Raw genomic sequence first — 18,011 nt, 5'->3', positions numbered from 1 at the left:
TTTTCTTGTAATTAAAATATTAGTTGATAATTAATAATTTACATTAAAATTATTTTATTTATAGAATAAAAATATGACATTTATACAAAATATTTTTAATTTGTTATTTGCGCCGATTAAATCGATTAATCGCTGTGGTTAACAATAAGGATAATTAAAATACCATTTTAATTAAAATAAAATCCAACTAAAATTCGATTAAATGGCTGCAATCATCTTATTGGTTGTGGTGATTAATCTTGCCTTATTATTTAATTAAATTTGTTATTATTTGTAGTCGTGCTAATCGATTATGAGAGGTAACAATATAAAACGCCAATTAATAAATAAGTAAAATACAAATAAATTGTTATTAGTGATAATCGAATTAATCGGTTTGAATTGGTAACAATGCAAATTCTTAATCTTTTAACTATGGTGATCAAACCTATTGATCATTGCGGTTAATTGTGCCAAATCAGGATTGTACGCCCACGCTTTCATATAATTCTAAACTCCATTCAATTAACAATACAAACAAACTGCGATAGGCTAACCAAAAAGCCTCTAAAAAACACATATCAAATCAAATTCCAACTCTAAATGGCGTACAACCCTTCCCGAACTACGTAGACTCTGATCCTCCCTAAGGAGGTACGTAGGCACTTGGCAACAAGGCGAGTCCCCCTCTTCAAAATCTCAATTTCCCCCCCTTCTCATTTCCTTAGCTATTAACCTCTGTAATTTTGCTATAAACCTTTACCTTAGATTCAAAGCCATAGGAAAGGGTTGAGGGTGCCTAACACCTTCCCTCGACCTGATTATAATAACTTACCCTCAATCTCTTATCTGTGTAGGGTTTCCTATTCGCCCTTCAGAATAGGTGGCAACTCGAAAGCTTAAATTTTTAGGCAGGTTGCTACAAAAGGCACATAGGCTGCAGCAGGTAAAAATTGAGGATCATCGTACTCAGATCCTACACCTAGAGAGTACTCAGTAGCAGATGATAATTCAAACCATGGACAAACACATATCGCTTAGTGCAGGCATGTAGATGATCTTTTAATGACAGACAATTGTAACACCCAGATTGAAGCCTTTAAGATAGTAATGAAGTCTAAGTTTAACTATCATATCTTGGCAAGCTTTTTAAATTTATAGGAATGAAATTGCTAGAAATCTCAAATGGTATAATATTTCATCAGATCAAGTATGCATTTGATATTTTGAGGAAATTTGAGATGCTAGAAAATAATCTTGTAGTAACACCTATTGAAACAATCTCTCTCATTTATTTTGTTTTATTTCAATTACTTCATTTGCAAGTAAGTGCTAAAGTTGGCTTATATCCAACAAAATAAACACTCGCAACAACTTTGATATTCTAAAATTACTTTTGGACCAAGATTCTCAACACTAAAAACTATATCTATTTTTATATTTTAATTAAATCTTTATTACCATAAAAATAATATTAAACATTCATGTAAACATATTTCGCAAAATATTTTAATATTTTAAAATTTTAACATTTCTTAAAAAAGAATGTGTGTATATACACTTGCTATTTGATATGTATGACAACAATTCAAATATCACTAATTTTTTCAGTTTCAAATCTGAGCACATTTTTGAACCATTGCACAGAAGATTTTGGTATCCTAGTAAGGTTGTTTTTGAAATCTACATAGTAGAGTCCAAAGCGCACTGTATATCCCAAGTTCCATTCCCAATTGTCAAGCAATGACCATGCAAAGTACCCCTTCACATTGCAATCATCTTCCCTGCATAAGTTCATGTTATCTCAATATCAAGATAGCTATCAAGATGCAAGGATTCTACAGTTACATGAACTCAAGTAATTTTGAAATTTTGCATTAATATACCTTATAGCAGCAGATAGGTTTGAGAGATAGTCCCTATGATATCTTATCCTCTTGTCATCATTTAATGCCTTTTCTAAGGTCATAAAGGGTCCAGTTGGATCATCCATTCCTGCAGTCCAAAATTCTAATAACTTGAGCATTGAGATGTATTCAAGACTTATAGACTACGTTATGAACACTGGAATCTATACTGATGTACACGATATTGACACTGATACGTTGACACATGTGCTAATTTGAGATAATTGATTGTGAATACATGTGTTTCAGTTGTTAGATTTATTTATATTTTATGGGCTACAATCAATTGTTATTTGGTTTGTGAAAAACGGGTTAATCATGATTCTGATGGGGTGCATAAATAGGCTCCTTTTGGTTAAGTGATCTGTTTTAATTAAAGCCTGAATATTTGAAACCGGATTGGTGTGGGTAAAAGTGTGGGCTTTTAACTCTTGGCCCATAATGGGTAGGGACTAGGGTTATATATATTATTTGGCTAGGTCCCCTCTGTAATCACGAAATCAGGATTTAGAAACATAACTGACGGCTCCACAACTTGCCCCATTGAGAGTTGTGAACGGGAGTGTGAGATACAGAGGAAGATCCGGTCATTCATCTTTTCAGGGATCGAATCAAGGTGACAATAACAACCATCCTTATTCTCAAATCATGTCTACAACAAGTAAGTATTGGTATTCTAATTTCATATAATTATCACGAAATTATTCCGCTTACATATGGTATCAGAGCCTAATTATATGAATTAGGGTTCAAATTGTTTGTTGTTAAAATATAATCATGGTTAGGAGTTCGAATTTGGTTATGCTGCCAGACTGAAATATATTTTATGGTCTAAAATTGAATCGCTGCAATTGAAATTGAATAACAATATATATGTTTCTTGCGATTGTATATATGTTGCGATATGGTACATATAATGTATAGCCGTCATGCGTAATCTCTTATTGTTACCTCATTATTATATTATACCTAATGCATTATTGCCTTGGTTTCTTTTGATACTGGTAACACAGCCTTTTCCATTTTTAGTCATGGATTTTGAATTCAACATGCTTTTGTTCTAATGATGTCACACATTGGTGAAAATTATATTTATGTCACGTTTACTGCTGTGGTTGGAAACTATATTGCAATTTAATTTATGTAAACTATATTAAATAATTCTTTTCATTGAAGTTGACACTGTTGGAAGACAAAATTTATTGAGAATGCTATATGATCCAATTCATGACCGGTTCATAATTTTTTTTGGCAAGAGAAATTTGATTCCTATGCAAGAACTTTTATAAATTATTGTATGTGATCACCACCAAAGTGAGATCACTCTCTTTGATTTATAAAAGTCTCTTTGTAGTTTGAGGAATGATTTTAAGTCGTTACTATGATTGACTTCCCAAAGGAGGACAATTTATGTAAAGGTTTATAACTAAATAAGAATATAACTATTGGAGGTGCTTTGGTCTAAGGAATTTATTTTCCCAAAGGAGATAGATTTCTAAATTCCATGTATGCTCATTGAGTAGATTATTCTTAAAATTTGTGGATGTAGTTGTTGGAGGTGCTTTGGCTTAGAGAATTTATCTACCCAAAGGAGATAGTTTTTCGAACCTAACGTATGCTCATTGAGTAACTCATCTAAGGTTCTGACCCTTGTTGTAACATGGGTTTACGCATTCCACCCAAAGGGGATTGCCTGATAATGTTGGCCTATTTGTAATAGCTTATGTTCATTGAAGCTATATCTTGCCTTTATTATTTGTTCTAATGCATTCTTGTTTTGTCTCAACAGTGACCTTCTCTATGAACAATTGTTCTGCTTCTATTGAGATCCTGAATGGGTCTAATTTTAAGAAATGGAAGAAAGACTTAGAGTTTTCATTAGGGATTGCTGATCTCGACATGGCATTGCGTGAAACCAAACCTGTGATCAATGATGAGAGTACACCTGAAGAGAAAGACAAATTAGCTAAGTGGGAGAGGAGTGATAGACTTAGCTTGTGTGCCATGAAGAGGACCATTTCTGAACATCTGATAAGTGGATTGCCTGAGAAAGAGAATGCTAAAGAATATCTTGCTGCTATTGGAAAGAGGTTTCAGGTATCTGATAATGCTGAATCTGGACATTTATTGAAACAACTCACTGACATGAGATATGATAACAATGGGGGTGTTAGGGAGTTTATTCTTAGAATGGTTCATGTCCAAACCAAATTGAAAACCCATGACATTGACCTGAATGAGAATTTCATTGTGTCTCATGCTTTAAACTGCCTACCTGCTGAATTCACTCAAATCAAAACTGCCTATAATACCTTTGGTGATAAGTGGACCGTCAATAACCTTATTACCAAGTGTGTAGCTGAAGAAGAGAAACTCAAAAAGGAAAGAAGTGATTTAGCCCTATTGACTGTTCATGCTAAACCTCATTCTGGTAAGAATTCTTGGAAAAATAAGAAAAACACTCATAGTGCTCCTCATAGACATCCTGAATTTAAGAAACCAGATAATGGTCAACACCATAACATAGGAGGTCCTAAGCCTGTTGCTTTTAAGAAAACCTTTTGGTGCTTTTGGTGTAAGGAAAAGGGGCATAAGAAAACTGATTGTCATACTTTTAAAGCTTGGTTAGACAACAAGAACAAATCTGGAGGTAATCATTTAGCTTTGGTCTGTTTTGAGTCTAACTTAGTTAATGTTCCTGTTAATTCCTGGTGGCTTGATAGTGGTTCTACAACCCACATTACTGTGTCTTTACAGGGGTTCAGAAACCAGCGGAGACCAAATCTGAGGGAAAGCAAGCTCAGGGTAGGAAATGATTTTGAAGTAACCGTGGAGCTAGTGGGAGATGTTAGCTTAGTTTTAGGAACTGGTTTTGAACTTGTTTTGAAAGATACATTTTATGTACCTTCTTTTAGGAGGAATTTGATTTCAGTATCTTGTTTGGATAAGTTTGGATTTCAATTTACCTTTTATGATGGAAAAATAAATTTGATGTTGAATTCTCAAATTGTTGGTAATGGTGTCTTATTGGATGGTTTGTATAAGTTGTCTTTGGATTGTGATAATATTTCCTCATCCTTGAGTGTTGAGAGCTCCATTGCGAAAAGATCCAAAATAAGAGAAAAGTCCTCTTTATTGTGGCACAAGCGTCTGGGCCATATCTCTAAAGAAAGAGTTGAAAGGTTAATTAGAAATGATATTTTACCTTCCTTAGATTTCAATGATTTAGGGACTTGTGTGGATTGCATTAGAGGGAAATTTACTAAGACCAATAAGAAAGGTTCAACTAGAAGTTCAGACCTTTTAGAAATTATTCATACAGATATTAGTGGCCCCCTTTCTCCTACTATTTGTGGTAATAAATCTTTTATCACTTTCATTGATGATTTTTCCCGGTATGGCTATCTTTACTTGATTAAAGAAAAATCAGAAGCACTTGAAAAGTTCAAAATCTTCAAAACCGAGGTTGAAAAGCAACTAGGAAAGGTGATAAAGGTGGTACGTTCTGACCGTGGAGGAGAGTATTATGGTAGATATGATTCTACCGGACAACATATGGGGCCTTTTGCAAAATACTTGCAAGATTGTGGAATTGTTCCACAATACACCATGCCTGGTACTCCTGAACAAAACGGTGTAGCCGAAAGACGAAACCGCACTCTTAAAGATATGATGAGAAGCATGATGAGTAGGTGTAATTTACCAAAATTTTTGTGGGGTGATGCTTTGAAAACAGCCCTCTATATACTGAATAGAGTTCCTAGTAAATCAGTTCCAAAAACACCTTTTGAGCTCTGGACAGGTAGAAAACCCAGTTTGAACCATCTCCGTGTCTGGGGTTGTCCAACGGAGGTTAAAATATATAATCCCTTCGAAACAAAGCTTGACCCCAAAACTAGTCGTTGTTTCTTTATTGGATATCCAGATCGAGCTAAAGGATACAGGTTCTTCTGTCCTAGTAGAGGTAATAAAATTGTGGAGTCCATGCATGCAAAATTCCTTGAGCTTGATGTTGCTGAGCATGTCATTGCATCTGATAATATTGATTCTACAATGCCTGATGTTGTTACTTTGTCATTTCCTAACTTCGATAACGCTAGATCATCCGCTACTCGTGGAGGTTTAGTTCCAAATGAGAATGTGGTTGAACATCCTGTTGAAAATGTAGTTGATCATCCTGTTGTGGTTGAGGCTGCACAACCTGCTGAGCCAGTTGAGCAAATTCATGTTAGAAGGTCAGTAAGACAAAAGCGACCTGCTATCACTAATGATTTTGTAGTTTATCTTAGTGAGGATGCTTATGATGTTGGTATTGTTATTGATCCTAAAAATTATCTAGAAGCTATTAGTTGTCCTCAATCTAGCAAGTGGACAGATGCAATGCATGATGAAATGAAATCCATGGTAAATAATGATGTTTGGGAACTGGTGGAGTTACCAAGCAATTGTAAGGCGATTGGCTGCAAGTGGATATTCAAAACAAAGAAGGACTCAAAAGGTGAAATAGAGAGGTTTAAGGCGAGACTTGTGGCTAAGGGCTTCACACAAAAGGAGGGAATTGATTTTAATGAAACCTTTTCTCCCGTTTCTACTAAAGACTCTTTTAGAATAATTATGGCTCTTGTAGCACATTTTGACTTGGAGTTGCATCAGATGGACGTTAAGACTGCTTTTCTGAATGGTGATCTTAATGAGGAGGTGTACATGCAGCAGCCTGAGGGTTTTGTGACAAGCGGTAATGAGCATTTGGTTTGTAAATTGAGAAAATCTATTTATGGTTTGAAACAGGCTTCCAGACAATGGTACTTGAAATTTGATGAAGTGGTGACTTCCTTGGGTTTTGAAGAAAATAAAGTTGATCAGTGCATCTATCTTAAGGTCAGTGGGAGCAAATTCATCTTTCTTGTGCTGTATGTTGATGATATTTTACTTGCTAGTAGTGATCTTAATCTACTTCATGAGACCAAACTTATGCTAACCAACTACTTTGATATGAAAGATCTTGGTGAGGCATCCTTTGTATTGGGAATTAAAATACACAGAGACAGATCACGTGGTGTACTTGGCTTATCCCAGAAGGCTTATATCGATAGAGTCTTAGAGAGGTTCAATATGCTGAACTGTAAGCCAGGGGATGTTCCCGTCACTAAAGGTGACAAATTCAGTAAAGATCAATGTCCTAAAAATGAGATTGAGCGGGCAGAAATGAAAGGGAAACCTTTTGACAGTGCATTGGGAAGCTTGATGTATGCTCAAGTGTGCACTAGGCCTGACATTGCTTTTATAGTTGGCGTCTTGGGACGATACCAGTCCAATCCTGGGAATGATCATTGGATTGCTGCTAAGAAAGTGATGAGATATTTGCAGAGAACTAAAGAGTATATGCTTGTTTTTAGGAAAGTTGATAACTTGGAAATAGTTGGGTACACTGACTCTGATCTTGCTGGATGTGTTGATGATAGGAAATCTACTTCTGGTTACATTTTCATGCTGGCTGGAGGAGCGATATCTTGGAAGAGTAAAAAGCAAACTCTTGTTGCCTCTTCTACCATGCAGGCAGAGTTTGTTGCTTGTTATGCTGCTGCCACTCATGCTGTTTGGTTGAGAAATTTAGTGACTGGAATTCGCATTGTTGATTCCATTGCTAAACCTCTAAAGCTTTATTGTGATAATAGTGCAGCAGTGTTCTACTCTAAGAATAATAAAACTTCAAGCGGTTCTAAGCATTTGGAATTGAAATATTTAACAGTTAGAGATCTTGTGAAGAAAAATGACATTGTTGTTGAGTACATTGGTACTAATTTCATGCTAGCAGATCCTCTAACCAAGGGACTTAGGCCCATTGTGTTCAAAAACCATGTTGAGAACATGGGCATAGTGAGTTCTTTTGATGTGCTTGGTTAGTGGGAGTTTTTTCTTTATGCCATTTTCTTATGATGTTATATTTATTTTAGACACTTTAAGTGTTGGATTGTCAAGTACTTTCTATTTTGAGCAACTGATATTGCAATGAATATTGTTATTAATATTATTATTATTATTATTATTATTTGTCATTGCTTATTTATATATCAATTGTTAAAATTAGGACTCAGTGTCATTGGGACCACTATACCTATGGTCGACACTAGTTTGGAGTTGAGGTATGATTTTAAGCTTGGTGTTGTCAGGACCACTATGCCGGTGGTCGATGCCATATTGAAGCTGAGGCATTATGGTTTGTAAAACCATGCAATTTCTTTGGCTTTATTGCATTTGAGAGAAATTGTTAAGGACTGACAAAGAAAATAGCAGTTGGCTGTTGGATCACATTGGCATGCTATTTTCTTGCCACACTCCACAGTGATGACTAGTTGACGGGGTCTGTAGTATCTGTAACCATGGAAGGTTTTATGTCAATGAAGAATATAATAATCGCCATGATTCAATACTGCGTGACTTTTGTTGGATGGAGTCATATTCAGATATTGCACCCGGAATCATGCATTTCCTTAAAATGCGGCCGCATTTTAAGGAATTAGTCATTAACCCGAGAGTCGTTTTCAAAATGTTTTTTTTAATTAAAATCACACAATTGATTTTTGCCCAAGTGGGAGAATGTTAGATTTATTTATATTTTATGGGCTACAATCAATTGTTATTTGGTTTGTGAAAAACGGGTTAATCATGATTCTGATGGGGTGCATAAATAGGCTCCTTTTGGTTAAGTGATCTGTTTTAATTAAAGCCTGAATATTTGAAACCGGATTGGTGTGGGTAAAAGTGTGGGCTTTTAACTCTTGGCCCATAATGGGTAGGGACTAGGGTTATATATATTATTTGGCTAGGTCCCCTCTGTAATCACGAAATCAGGATTTAGAAACATAACTGACGGCTCCACAACTTGCCCCATTGAGAGTTGTGAACGGGAGTGTGAGATACAGAGGAAGATCCGGTCATTCATCTTTTCAGGGATCGAATCAAGGTGACAATAACAACCATCCTTATTCTCAAATCATGTCTACAACAAGTAAGTATTGGTATTCTAATTTCATATAATTATCACGAAATTATTCCGCTTACTTCAGTATGAAGTGTAAGTAGATATTAAACTCAATTAAAATTAGTTTCTGCACGCAAAACTACTAACCGTTTTCGGTTATGATTACGGGTGTGTTCCCATATTTGCATTTCACATGTTTCATCAACTTTCTGATTCCCCAAGGGACAATGTGTAGCCAACTGGAAGCTGCCTAAAAAAAAGAAATTTGGTGCTGATTTTAGAAACGAAATTCGGCATGAACCGATAACGAAACACACTTTAGCTATGGTGGTTTTCTTCTGAGCATACCTTATCTCCAATTGCAGCTCCTCTTCTGTATGCTAAATATCAGAAACTTCCATTCAGGTTAAGATTATGAATGTGATGAAAATGAAATGAACCAAAAAAAGGAGTCACAGTTTGCATCAATAGCTTAATTACCGGTAGTAATAACAGCGGCATCGGATATAGCATCTTGCATAATCAGTTTATGAAACCGATTCCTGTCGTTTCGCGTATACAGCGAGGTATAGTGGTTTATGCCAATGAAATCCAATGATCCCACAAGCAAGTTTGAGGTTGCTTTAGTAATCTCGGGCAATCTATCAGCTACTTGCTCTTGCATTGAGAGTGGATACTTTCCAAAGAAAAGAGGATCAAGAAACCTGATTCACATTACTCTAATTTCTTAGTTGACACAAATTAAGCTATCAAATTTTGATATAATTATTATGTTTCGAGTAAGTTTACCATCCAAGTGAAAAATCCATAGCTCTAGAAGCGGCTTCTTTGTCTTCATCGAGTTCAGTTATAGGCTCATACCAAACAGCGTCTAGAGCTATCCCGATTTTACCTCCTTGATGTTCCTAGATTATCCATCAAATAACACAAAAAATAACTGAGATCAAACCAACCGCGAATTGGGTGATTTCCAATTTAACTCGTTGAACAACTCAGTCTCGTTTTTAAAACATTGAGTGAGACGCAAGGAATGTGATGCTAGTAATAAATATTTAGTATTAGTTGTATAGATGAAGTGTTGGGAACCTTGAAATGTAGTTGGTAACTTCGGTAGACAGCGGCATGAGATAAGAGAATGTTATGAGCAACAATGTAAGGTTCCGTAGACGATTTTCCCTTCTTACATACAAGATGACCAAGAATGGAACATCTTCCCGGTGCCTGAATCCCTAAATCGTAACCATGGAGGGCAAAGTTGTGAGGTTCATTGAAGGTAATCCAGTGCTTAACTCTGTCGCCAAAAGCTCGGAAGCATGTATATGCATAATGCTCGAAATCTTTTCTGTCAATAATAATTAGAGATAAATATGAAGCTCAAAACAAAAGTACTAACACGCACACCAAAGATGACAATGATATTGACAAGTCGACACCAGTAATAATTTAAAAAACTGTCGATATGCCAGACACCAGATACGCCTTCCATAAAAAGAGACAGTGATACAGAGGGTCTAGAACATCAATGACTTACATGATTTGAGGACTTAACCATCCTTCATATTTATCTTCCAGCACCTGTGGAAGATCCCAATGATACAGAGTTACATAAGGCTGGATTCCTAAGTGCACGAAAAAAAAAAAAGCTATTTAGTACATTTTTGCTAATTATTTAAGATAAAATTCTAGAATAAATTATCTTGTAACCTTTTTCCAGTAAAGCATCAATGAGAGTGTTATAATACTTTATCCCCTCTGCATTTGGTTCCCCTGTTCCATCTGTTAAATTGTTAAAAACTGAAGTAACAAAGATTCCAAGGCCCCCCGAGGAAGTTCGACCCTTTGCCCACTTCTAAAAGTGAGATACTGAAGTATCTATTAAATGACAAGTTAGTGGAACTCAGGCCTATGCCACCTCCGATTCCCGGAAGTACTATGCCCAACTTCAAAGCTAATGAGAGGTGTGAATTTCACGCCAATTCTCCGGGGCATACATTGGAAAAATGTTGGGCCTTTAGGCACAAGGTTCAGGACCTGATAGAGTCAGGAGCAATTGCTTTTGACAAACCTAATGTGAAGACAAACCCTATGCCCCGCCATGATGGCGCAGTCAATGCAATAGAGGTAGTCACCGAGCAAGAGTTTGTTCAACAACGGAGCTCCCCCATAGATGCCCTTAAGAGGTATCTACTTGCAAAGGGGTTCGTCCTCGAACATAACGAAGCCTTTAAGACAACCTTGCAAAGACTCGTGAATCAAGGGTTAGTTCAGTTTAAAGAATATCCTGAGGAAGAGTATTTGGCCATGCTGGACAGGAATGAACCGTTAATGATACCAAGGCAAGGGGCAAGGAAGACATTGATCATCCCTTGCGCCAAAGCCACACTGCTGATACCCGCACAAGTACACACTAGGATTATCCCAGTCAGGGATCCATACCCTGTGGACAAGATGAAAGCAGTCCCGTGGGAATATGAGTCTAATGCTAGTACCGATGTGACAAACATCGTCGGGCCTGGGGGTATGACTCGTAGCGGTCGCATATTCAATACTGCAAAATCAAAGGAGAATTCAGCACAAGCAAATGATCAAGATATTGTGGTCCCTACTGAAAGAAGCACACCCATAGACAAGGAGATCACTAACAAAGATGCCGAAGAGTTCTTGGCATTAATCAAGAAAAGTGATTATAAGGTAGTGGATCAGTTGCACCAAACTCCATCCAGGATATCACTCCTCTCGCTGTTAATTCATTCAGAAAAACATCGAGACACCCTGATGAAGATCTTGAGTGCTGCCCATGTAACCAAAGACATCACTGTAAATCAATTTGATGGAATGGTGGCTAATCTTACTGCTGGGGCATGCTTAAGCTTCAGTGAACACGAGTTGCCCTCACAAGGGAAAGAGCATAACAAAGCCCTGCATATCTCCATACAATGTGGGAAAGCTCATCTGTCTAGAGTGCTGATCGACACAGGGTCGTCATTAAATGTGATGCCAAAGGCCACCTTAGACAAGATAGATTTGGAAGGACTGGTAATAAGACCAAGCCGTCTGGTGGTCAAAGCCTTTGATGGGTCACAAAGCCCGGTGTTTGGAGAGGTGGACCTCCCTGTGGTAATAGGCCCTCACACTTTCTGCATCAATTTCCAAGTAATGGAGATTGAGCCTGCCTATACATGTTTATTGGGACGCCCTTGGATCCATGCTGCTGGGGCAGTTACCTCTACCCTGCATCAAAAGGTGAAATTTGTGGATGGAAACTCTATAGTAACCGTCAGTGGGGAGGAGGACATATTTGTCAGCAATCTAGACTCATACCGATACATTGAGGCTGGGGAAAAAGCATTAGAGACTTCGTTCCAAGCACTAGAGATTGCCACTGCTGTCACACTGCCAATTGAGAAAACGCGAAGGGCGGTAACATCCTGGAGAGACCTGCAAGACACAAAGATGGAAGGCTGGGGCAAAATTCCAGAAGTGCAAGAGAAGAAAGATCGTCTGGGGTTAGGATACCAACCAACAAAGAAGGCTGCAAAGGAAGAGCAACGATTCCCTCCGATCGCACAGACTTTTGTCAAAGGTGGATATGAGCATGTATCCATGATATCTAGCATGGAGGGAACGTCCAATTTCATCCGGATGATTAGGCCAGGAGAACAACTTCAAAATTGGACAAGCTTGGAGATACCGGAGATAGTTTACGTTTCAAAGTAATTTGTTTTTGTCGTGTGTTTTATTTCCCTTTCAATTATTAAAAAAAAAAAACAATGTCGCTCATGCCTCGCCCGAAGCATAGAGTTGGTTTATAAGGGCCCCCATTTACTTTCAAAGTTAAGTTTATGAATAAAATTATCGTTTGCATTTGGTATCGAAAACTTTGTCTCGTTCTTGCATTCACTTTCTCGAAATGACATTCTTGCATAAAACCAAAGCACAATCATAATTGCATACTAAAAAAATAAAAACATAAACTTGTGCAGATCACCTTCTAACATCACCGATAATAATACTGCTGAAACTCAATATAAATTCGAGACTCTCGCTGATCAGTCTGAGGAAGGGGATGAGGAAGACGATGAACTTCCAGAAGAATTGTCAAGGCTAATGGATAGAGAATCCAAAAGCATGCTCCCTCCTCAAGAAGCAATCGAAATCATAAACTTGGGCACCGACAAAGAACCCAAGGAAATCAAGATTGGGGCAACACTGAACGGGGGCATAAAAGCAACACTGGTCAAACTCCTCCATGACTATGTGGAAATATTCGCTTGGTCATACCGTGACATGCCTGGGCTGGATACAGACATCGTCGTGCATAGGCTACCACTCAAAGAGGGTTGTACACCTGTCAGACAAAAACGTAGAAGAGTTCGGCCTGACATGGATAACAAAATCCGAGAAGAGGTACTCAAGCAGTTTGACGCAGGTTTCCTCGCTGTAGTTGAATATCCGCCATGGATCGCCAATATAGTGCCAGTACCTAAGAAAGATGGAAAGGTACGCATGTGTGTTGATTACAGAGATCTAAATAAGGCAAGTCCAAAGGACGACTTCCCACTGCCGCACATAGACATACTAGTGGATAACACCGCGCAAGCTTCAGTGTTTTCATTCATGGACGGATTCTCGGGGTATAATCAGATTAAAATGGCTCCCGAAGACATGGAAAAAACCACCTTCATGACCTCCTGGGGTACCTTCTGTTACAAGGTGATGCCTTTTGGATTGCGAAACGCTGGGGCAACATATCAGCGAGCTATGGTCACACTGTTCCATGATATGATACACAAGGAAGTTGAGGTATATGTAGATGACATGATCGCTAAGTCCTATACTGAAGAGGAGCATCTCACACACTTGCGAAAGTTGTTTGAACGCTTGAAGAAGTTCAAACTAAGGTTGAACCCCAACAAGTGTACATTTGGCGTGAGGTCGGGAAAATTGCTGGGATTCATAGTGAGCCAACGAGGCATAGAGGTAGATCCTGACAAAGTAAAAGCCATACAAGAAATGCCCGTCCCGAGGACAGAAAAGGAGGTTCGTGGTTTCTTAGGGCGCTTGAACTATATCTCAAGGTTCATCTCACACTTAACTGCTACGTGTGAACCCATATTCAAGCTACTAAGAAAAGATCAACTAATCAAATGGAATGACGATTGTCAAGTAGCTTTCGAAACCATAAAACGTTACTTACAAGAACCACCAATACTCGTACCCCCGGTGTCGGGAAGGCCATTGATCATGTACCTCACTGTCCTCGACAGGTCCATGGGATGCGTACTAGGGCAGCAGGACGAAACAGGGAGGAAAGAACACGCTATTTACTATCTTAGCAAGAAATTCACCGATTGCGAGTCCCGATATTCACCGTTGGAAAAGACATGTTGCGCCCTAGCATGGGCCTCCAAACGTCTAAGGCAATATATGCTGAACCATTCCACATGGTTAATATCGAGGATGGATCCTTTGAAATATGTGTTCGAGAAACAGGCTCTCACAGGAAGAATCGCTAGATGGCAAATGCTATTGTCGGAATATGACATTCAATACGTCACCCAAAAAGCAATAAAAGGGAGTGTATTGGCAGAACATCTAGCTCATCAGCCCATTGAAGAGTATCGATCTATGAAATTCGATTTCCCTGATGAGGACATTATGCTGGTAAGAGATTATGAAATACCTGGGCCCGATGAAGGACCCGAACCAGGACTGGTGTGGACTCTCACGTTCGATGGAGCCTCAAATGCATTAGGACATGGCATAGGGGCAGTCTTGACATCTCCTGACAATCGTCACATACCTTTCACGGCGAGATTATGTTTCGACTGTACCAACAATATTGCAGAATATGAAGCATGCATATTGGGTCTAGAAGCCGCGATTGATCTAAGGATTAAGTTACTCGAGGTATATGGGGATTCAGCATTAGTAATCCACCAAGTCAATAAAGAATGGGATACACGTGATGCAAAGCTAATCCCATACCGAGACCTCATACTAGAACTAATGGCTGAGTTTGAGACCATCACTTTTAACCATATCCCGAGGGAAGAAAATCAAATGGCCGACGCACTAGCAACACTTTCCTCTATGTTTAAAGTAACATGGCCAAATCACGAACCTCGGATAACGGTCAGACACTTTGACGAACCAGCCTATTGCCTTACGATCGAGAAACAAGCTGATAACAAACCCTGGTACCATGATATTAGGGAATACCTGGAGAAACAAAGGTATCCAGAAAACGCCTCCACAATTGACAAAAAGACGCTAAGAAGGTTGGCATCTAAGTTCTTCCTAAACGGCAATGTCCTATACAAGCGAAACTACGATTCAGTATTACTAAGATGTGTGGATAAAAATGAGGCCAAAGAGATCATCAAGGAGGTCCATGAAGGAACCTTTGGGACTCATGCAAGTGGACATTCAATGGCAAGAAAGATATTAAGAGCAGGCTACTACTGGTTAACCATGGAAGCTGATTGCTTCCAACATGCAAGAACATGTCATAAATGCCAATTATATGCTGATAAGGTACACATACCACCAAATCCGCTGAATGTGCTAAGTTCGCCATGGCCATTCGCAATGTGGGGAATTGATATGATAGGAATGATCGAACCTAAAGCCTCTAACGGACACCGATTCATATTGGTTGCTATCGACTATTTCACCAAGTGGGTCGAAGCTGCTTCCTACACTAATGTAACAAGACAGGTGGTTACTCGGTTCATCAAGCATAACCTCATTTGCCGATATGGGATCCCAAGTCGAATCATTACTGACAATGGGTCGAACCTGAACAATAATATGATGAAGGAGTTATGCGAAGAATTCAAAATTGAACACCACAACTCTTCACCATACAGGCCTAAGATGAATGGCGCTGTTGAGGCTGCAAACAAAAACATCAAGAAGATAGTACAGAAAATGGTGAAGACATACAAGGATTGGCACGAAATGCTTCCCTTCGCCCTGCACGGTTACAGAACTTCAGTACGTACATCCACAGGGGCAACCCCTTTCTCCCTGGTCTATGGTATGGAAGCAGTCCTCCCTATCGAAGTGGAGATCCCATCATTAAGAGTCCTAGCCGACACAAAGTTAGAAGAATCGGAATGGGTAAAAACTCGTTTTGATCAGCTTAATCTCATTGAAGAAAAGCGACTGACGGCTTTATGCCATGGGCAGCTCTATCAGAAGAGAATGAAAAAGGCATTCGACAAAAAGGTCCGCCCTCGAACTTACAAAGAAGGAGACCTCGTTCTCAAGAAAATCTTACTGCCCCGACTTGATGCTCGAGGAAAATGGACACCCAACTACGAAGGTACATATGTCATAAAAACGGTGTTCTCAGGAGGAGCACTCGTCCTCACTACCATGGATGGGGACGAGCTACCACATCCGATCAATTCAGATGCAGTCAAGAAGTACTATGCCTAGCAGGGGCAAGATTCCAAACTACGAGCCCAAGACAATTCATGAAGGATGGGAAATCGAGCAACCATCAACTTCCAAAGTCAAAGGATTACTGGGGCCCTCGATAGTAAAAGAGCAATAGCAGTATTAATATCATTTCTATTTGTCATTTTTCTTTCTTTCATACCTTTTGTACACTCGCCAATTCAAGGCAACAATCAATAAAAGTCTTTTCCTTTCATACTTATCTTTTCATCATTTCAATACCAAGTGCAAAGAATAATTTATTTCTCATAAACTTTAAACTTCGAGCTTAAAACAAGAAACTTACAAACCATCAGACTAAAATAGAGGGGACGAAACCACGACATCTCCGGTAGTCAATATACGCCTGGTCCTGAAAGCACTGCAATACCCCGGTAGATTAACCTCAGACGATCTGAGTTAAGACCCACAAAGCTGCTCGTAAAAGCTAAGCAAATCCAATGGGTGACAGAAGATAATGCATCAAAGCCATCATACATATTCATATTCATGTACTCACATATGAACCATTTGCATAAACATGCATACATCTACAACAAATCATAAGCATATACATTCGCAGAGCATCATTTTACAGATGAAGCTTGGCTTCTCTGGAATCCTATTTCAAACTCTATTTTCAATTTCAATTTCAAACCAAATCGTAACCCTCGCGTTACGTCTTATCACGGCAGTGATAACGGCAATTTCAAACCAAATCGTAACCCTCGCGTTACGTCTTATCACGGCAGTGATAACGGCAATTTCAAACCAAATCGTAACCCTCGCGTTACGTCTTATCACGGCAGTGATAACGGCAATTTCAAACCAAATCGTAACCCTCGCGTTACGTCTTATCACGACAGTGATAACGGCAATTTCAAACCAAATCGTAACCCTCGCGTTACGTCTTATCACGGCAGTGATAACAGCAATTTCAAACCAAATCGTAACCCTCGCGTTACGTCTTATCACGGCAGTGATAACGGCAATTTCAAACCAAATCGTAACCCTCGCGTTACGTCTTATCACGGCAGTGATAACGGCAATTTCAAACCAAATCGTAACCCTCGCGTTACGTCTTATCACGGCAGTGATAACGGCAATTTCAAACTAAATCGTAACCCTCGCGTTACGTCTTATCATGTTAGTCCCTTGGCAATGATAATGGCACCTTCAACTTCAATCCAAATCGTAACCATCGCGTTACGTCTTATCACGTTAGTCCTTTGGCAGTGATAATGGCACCTTCAATTTCAAATCCAAATCGTAACCCTCGCGTTACGTCTTATCACGACAGTGATATGGCACCACGTTCTCCAGCAACGCATCTACTCCACACTCCGCAATATCAGCAAATTTCAGGGTACTCTCAGTGTTCAATAACCTTCCCCCTTCAGGTCGCAACAGGCAAGCAAGCCTGTCCGCCCCTTCAGGTTTAAGAATATTGAACAGGGGCAGCTGTCATACCCCAAAATTTTCCCCATCTACTTCACTTACAAAGATTCAAAGACTAGGGTTCCATTCAAGCTACATTCCTAGTCAAGAGCCTTCTAAGGCTAGGGTTTGAGATTCCTCTAAAGAAGGATCAATGAGATAAGGCTCCTAATCAAGGGTATATGGTTTATAGTGATCTAATTTAACCCCATGGGAAAAGTCAAAGCATCATTCCAAAAGTTACCTGCTCAAACAGTCAC

General features: G+C 38.9%; 1 protein-coding gene across 1 annotated transcript; it reads right to left on the bottom strand.

Moving 5' to 3' along the window:
- Positions 1-1,466: 1,466 nt before the first annotated feature.
- Positions 1,467-10,965, bottom strand: LOC131605402 (beta-glucosidase 25-like). The gene is made up of 10 exons (XM_058877760.1): positions 10,951-10,965; positions 10,573-10,717; positions 10,400-10,487; positions 9,955-10,210; positions 9,658-9,773; positions 9,349-9,572; positions 9,217-9,248; positions 9,016-9,118; positions 1,866-1,974; positions 1,467-1,763 (listed from the first exon to the last, which is right to left on the bottom strand). Exons 1-10 carry the CDS (start codon positions 10,963-10,965, stop codon positions 1,568-1,570), a joined length of 1,284 nt encoding a protein of 427 aa, XP_058733743.1. The 3' UTR covers positions 1,467-1,567.
- Positions 10,966-18,011: the final 7,046 nt, after the last annotated feature.

Source organism: Vicia villosa, linkage group LG5 (genome assembly GCF_029867415.1).
Source record: "Vicia villosa cultivar HV-30 ecotype Madison, WI linkage group LG5, Vvil1.0, whole genome shotgun sequence".
Taxonomy (NCBI): Eukaryota; Viridiplantae; Streptophyta; class Magnoliopsida; order Fabales; family Fabaceae; genus Vicia; species Vicia villosa.
The sequence above is the reverse complement of the archived record's forward strand: the minus strand, read 5'-3'. Positions and strand labels throughout refer to the sequence as shown.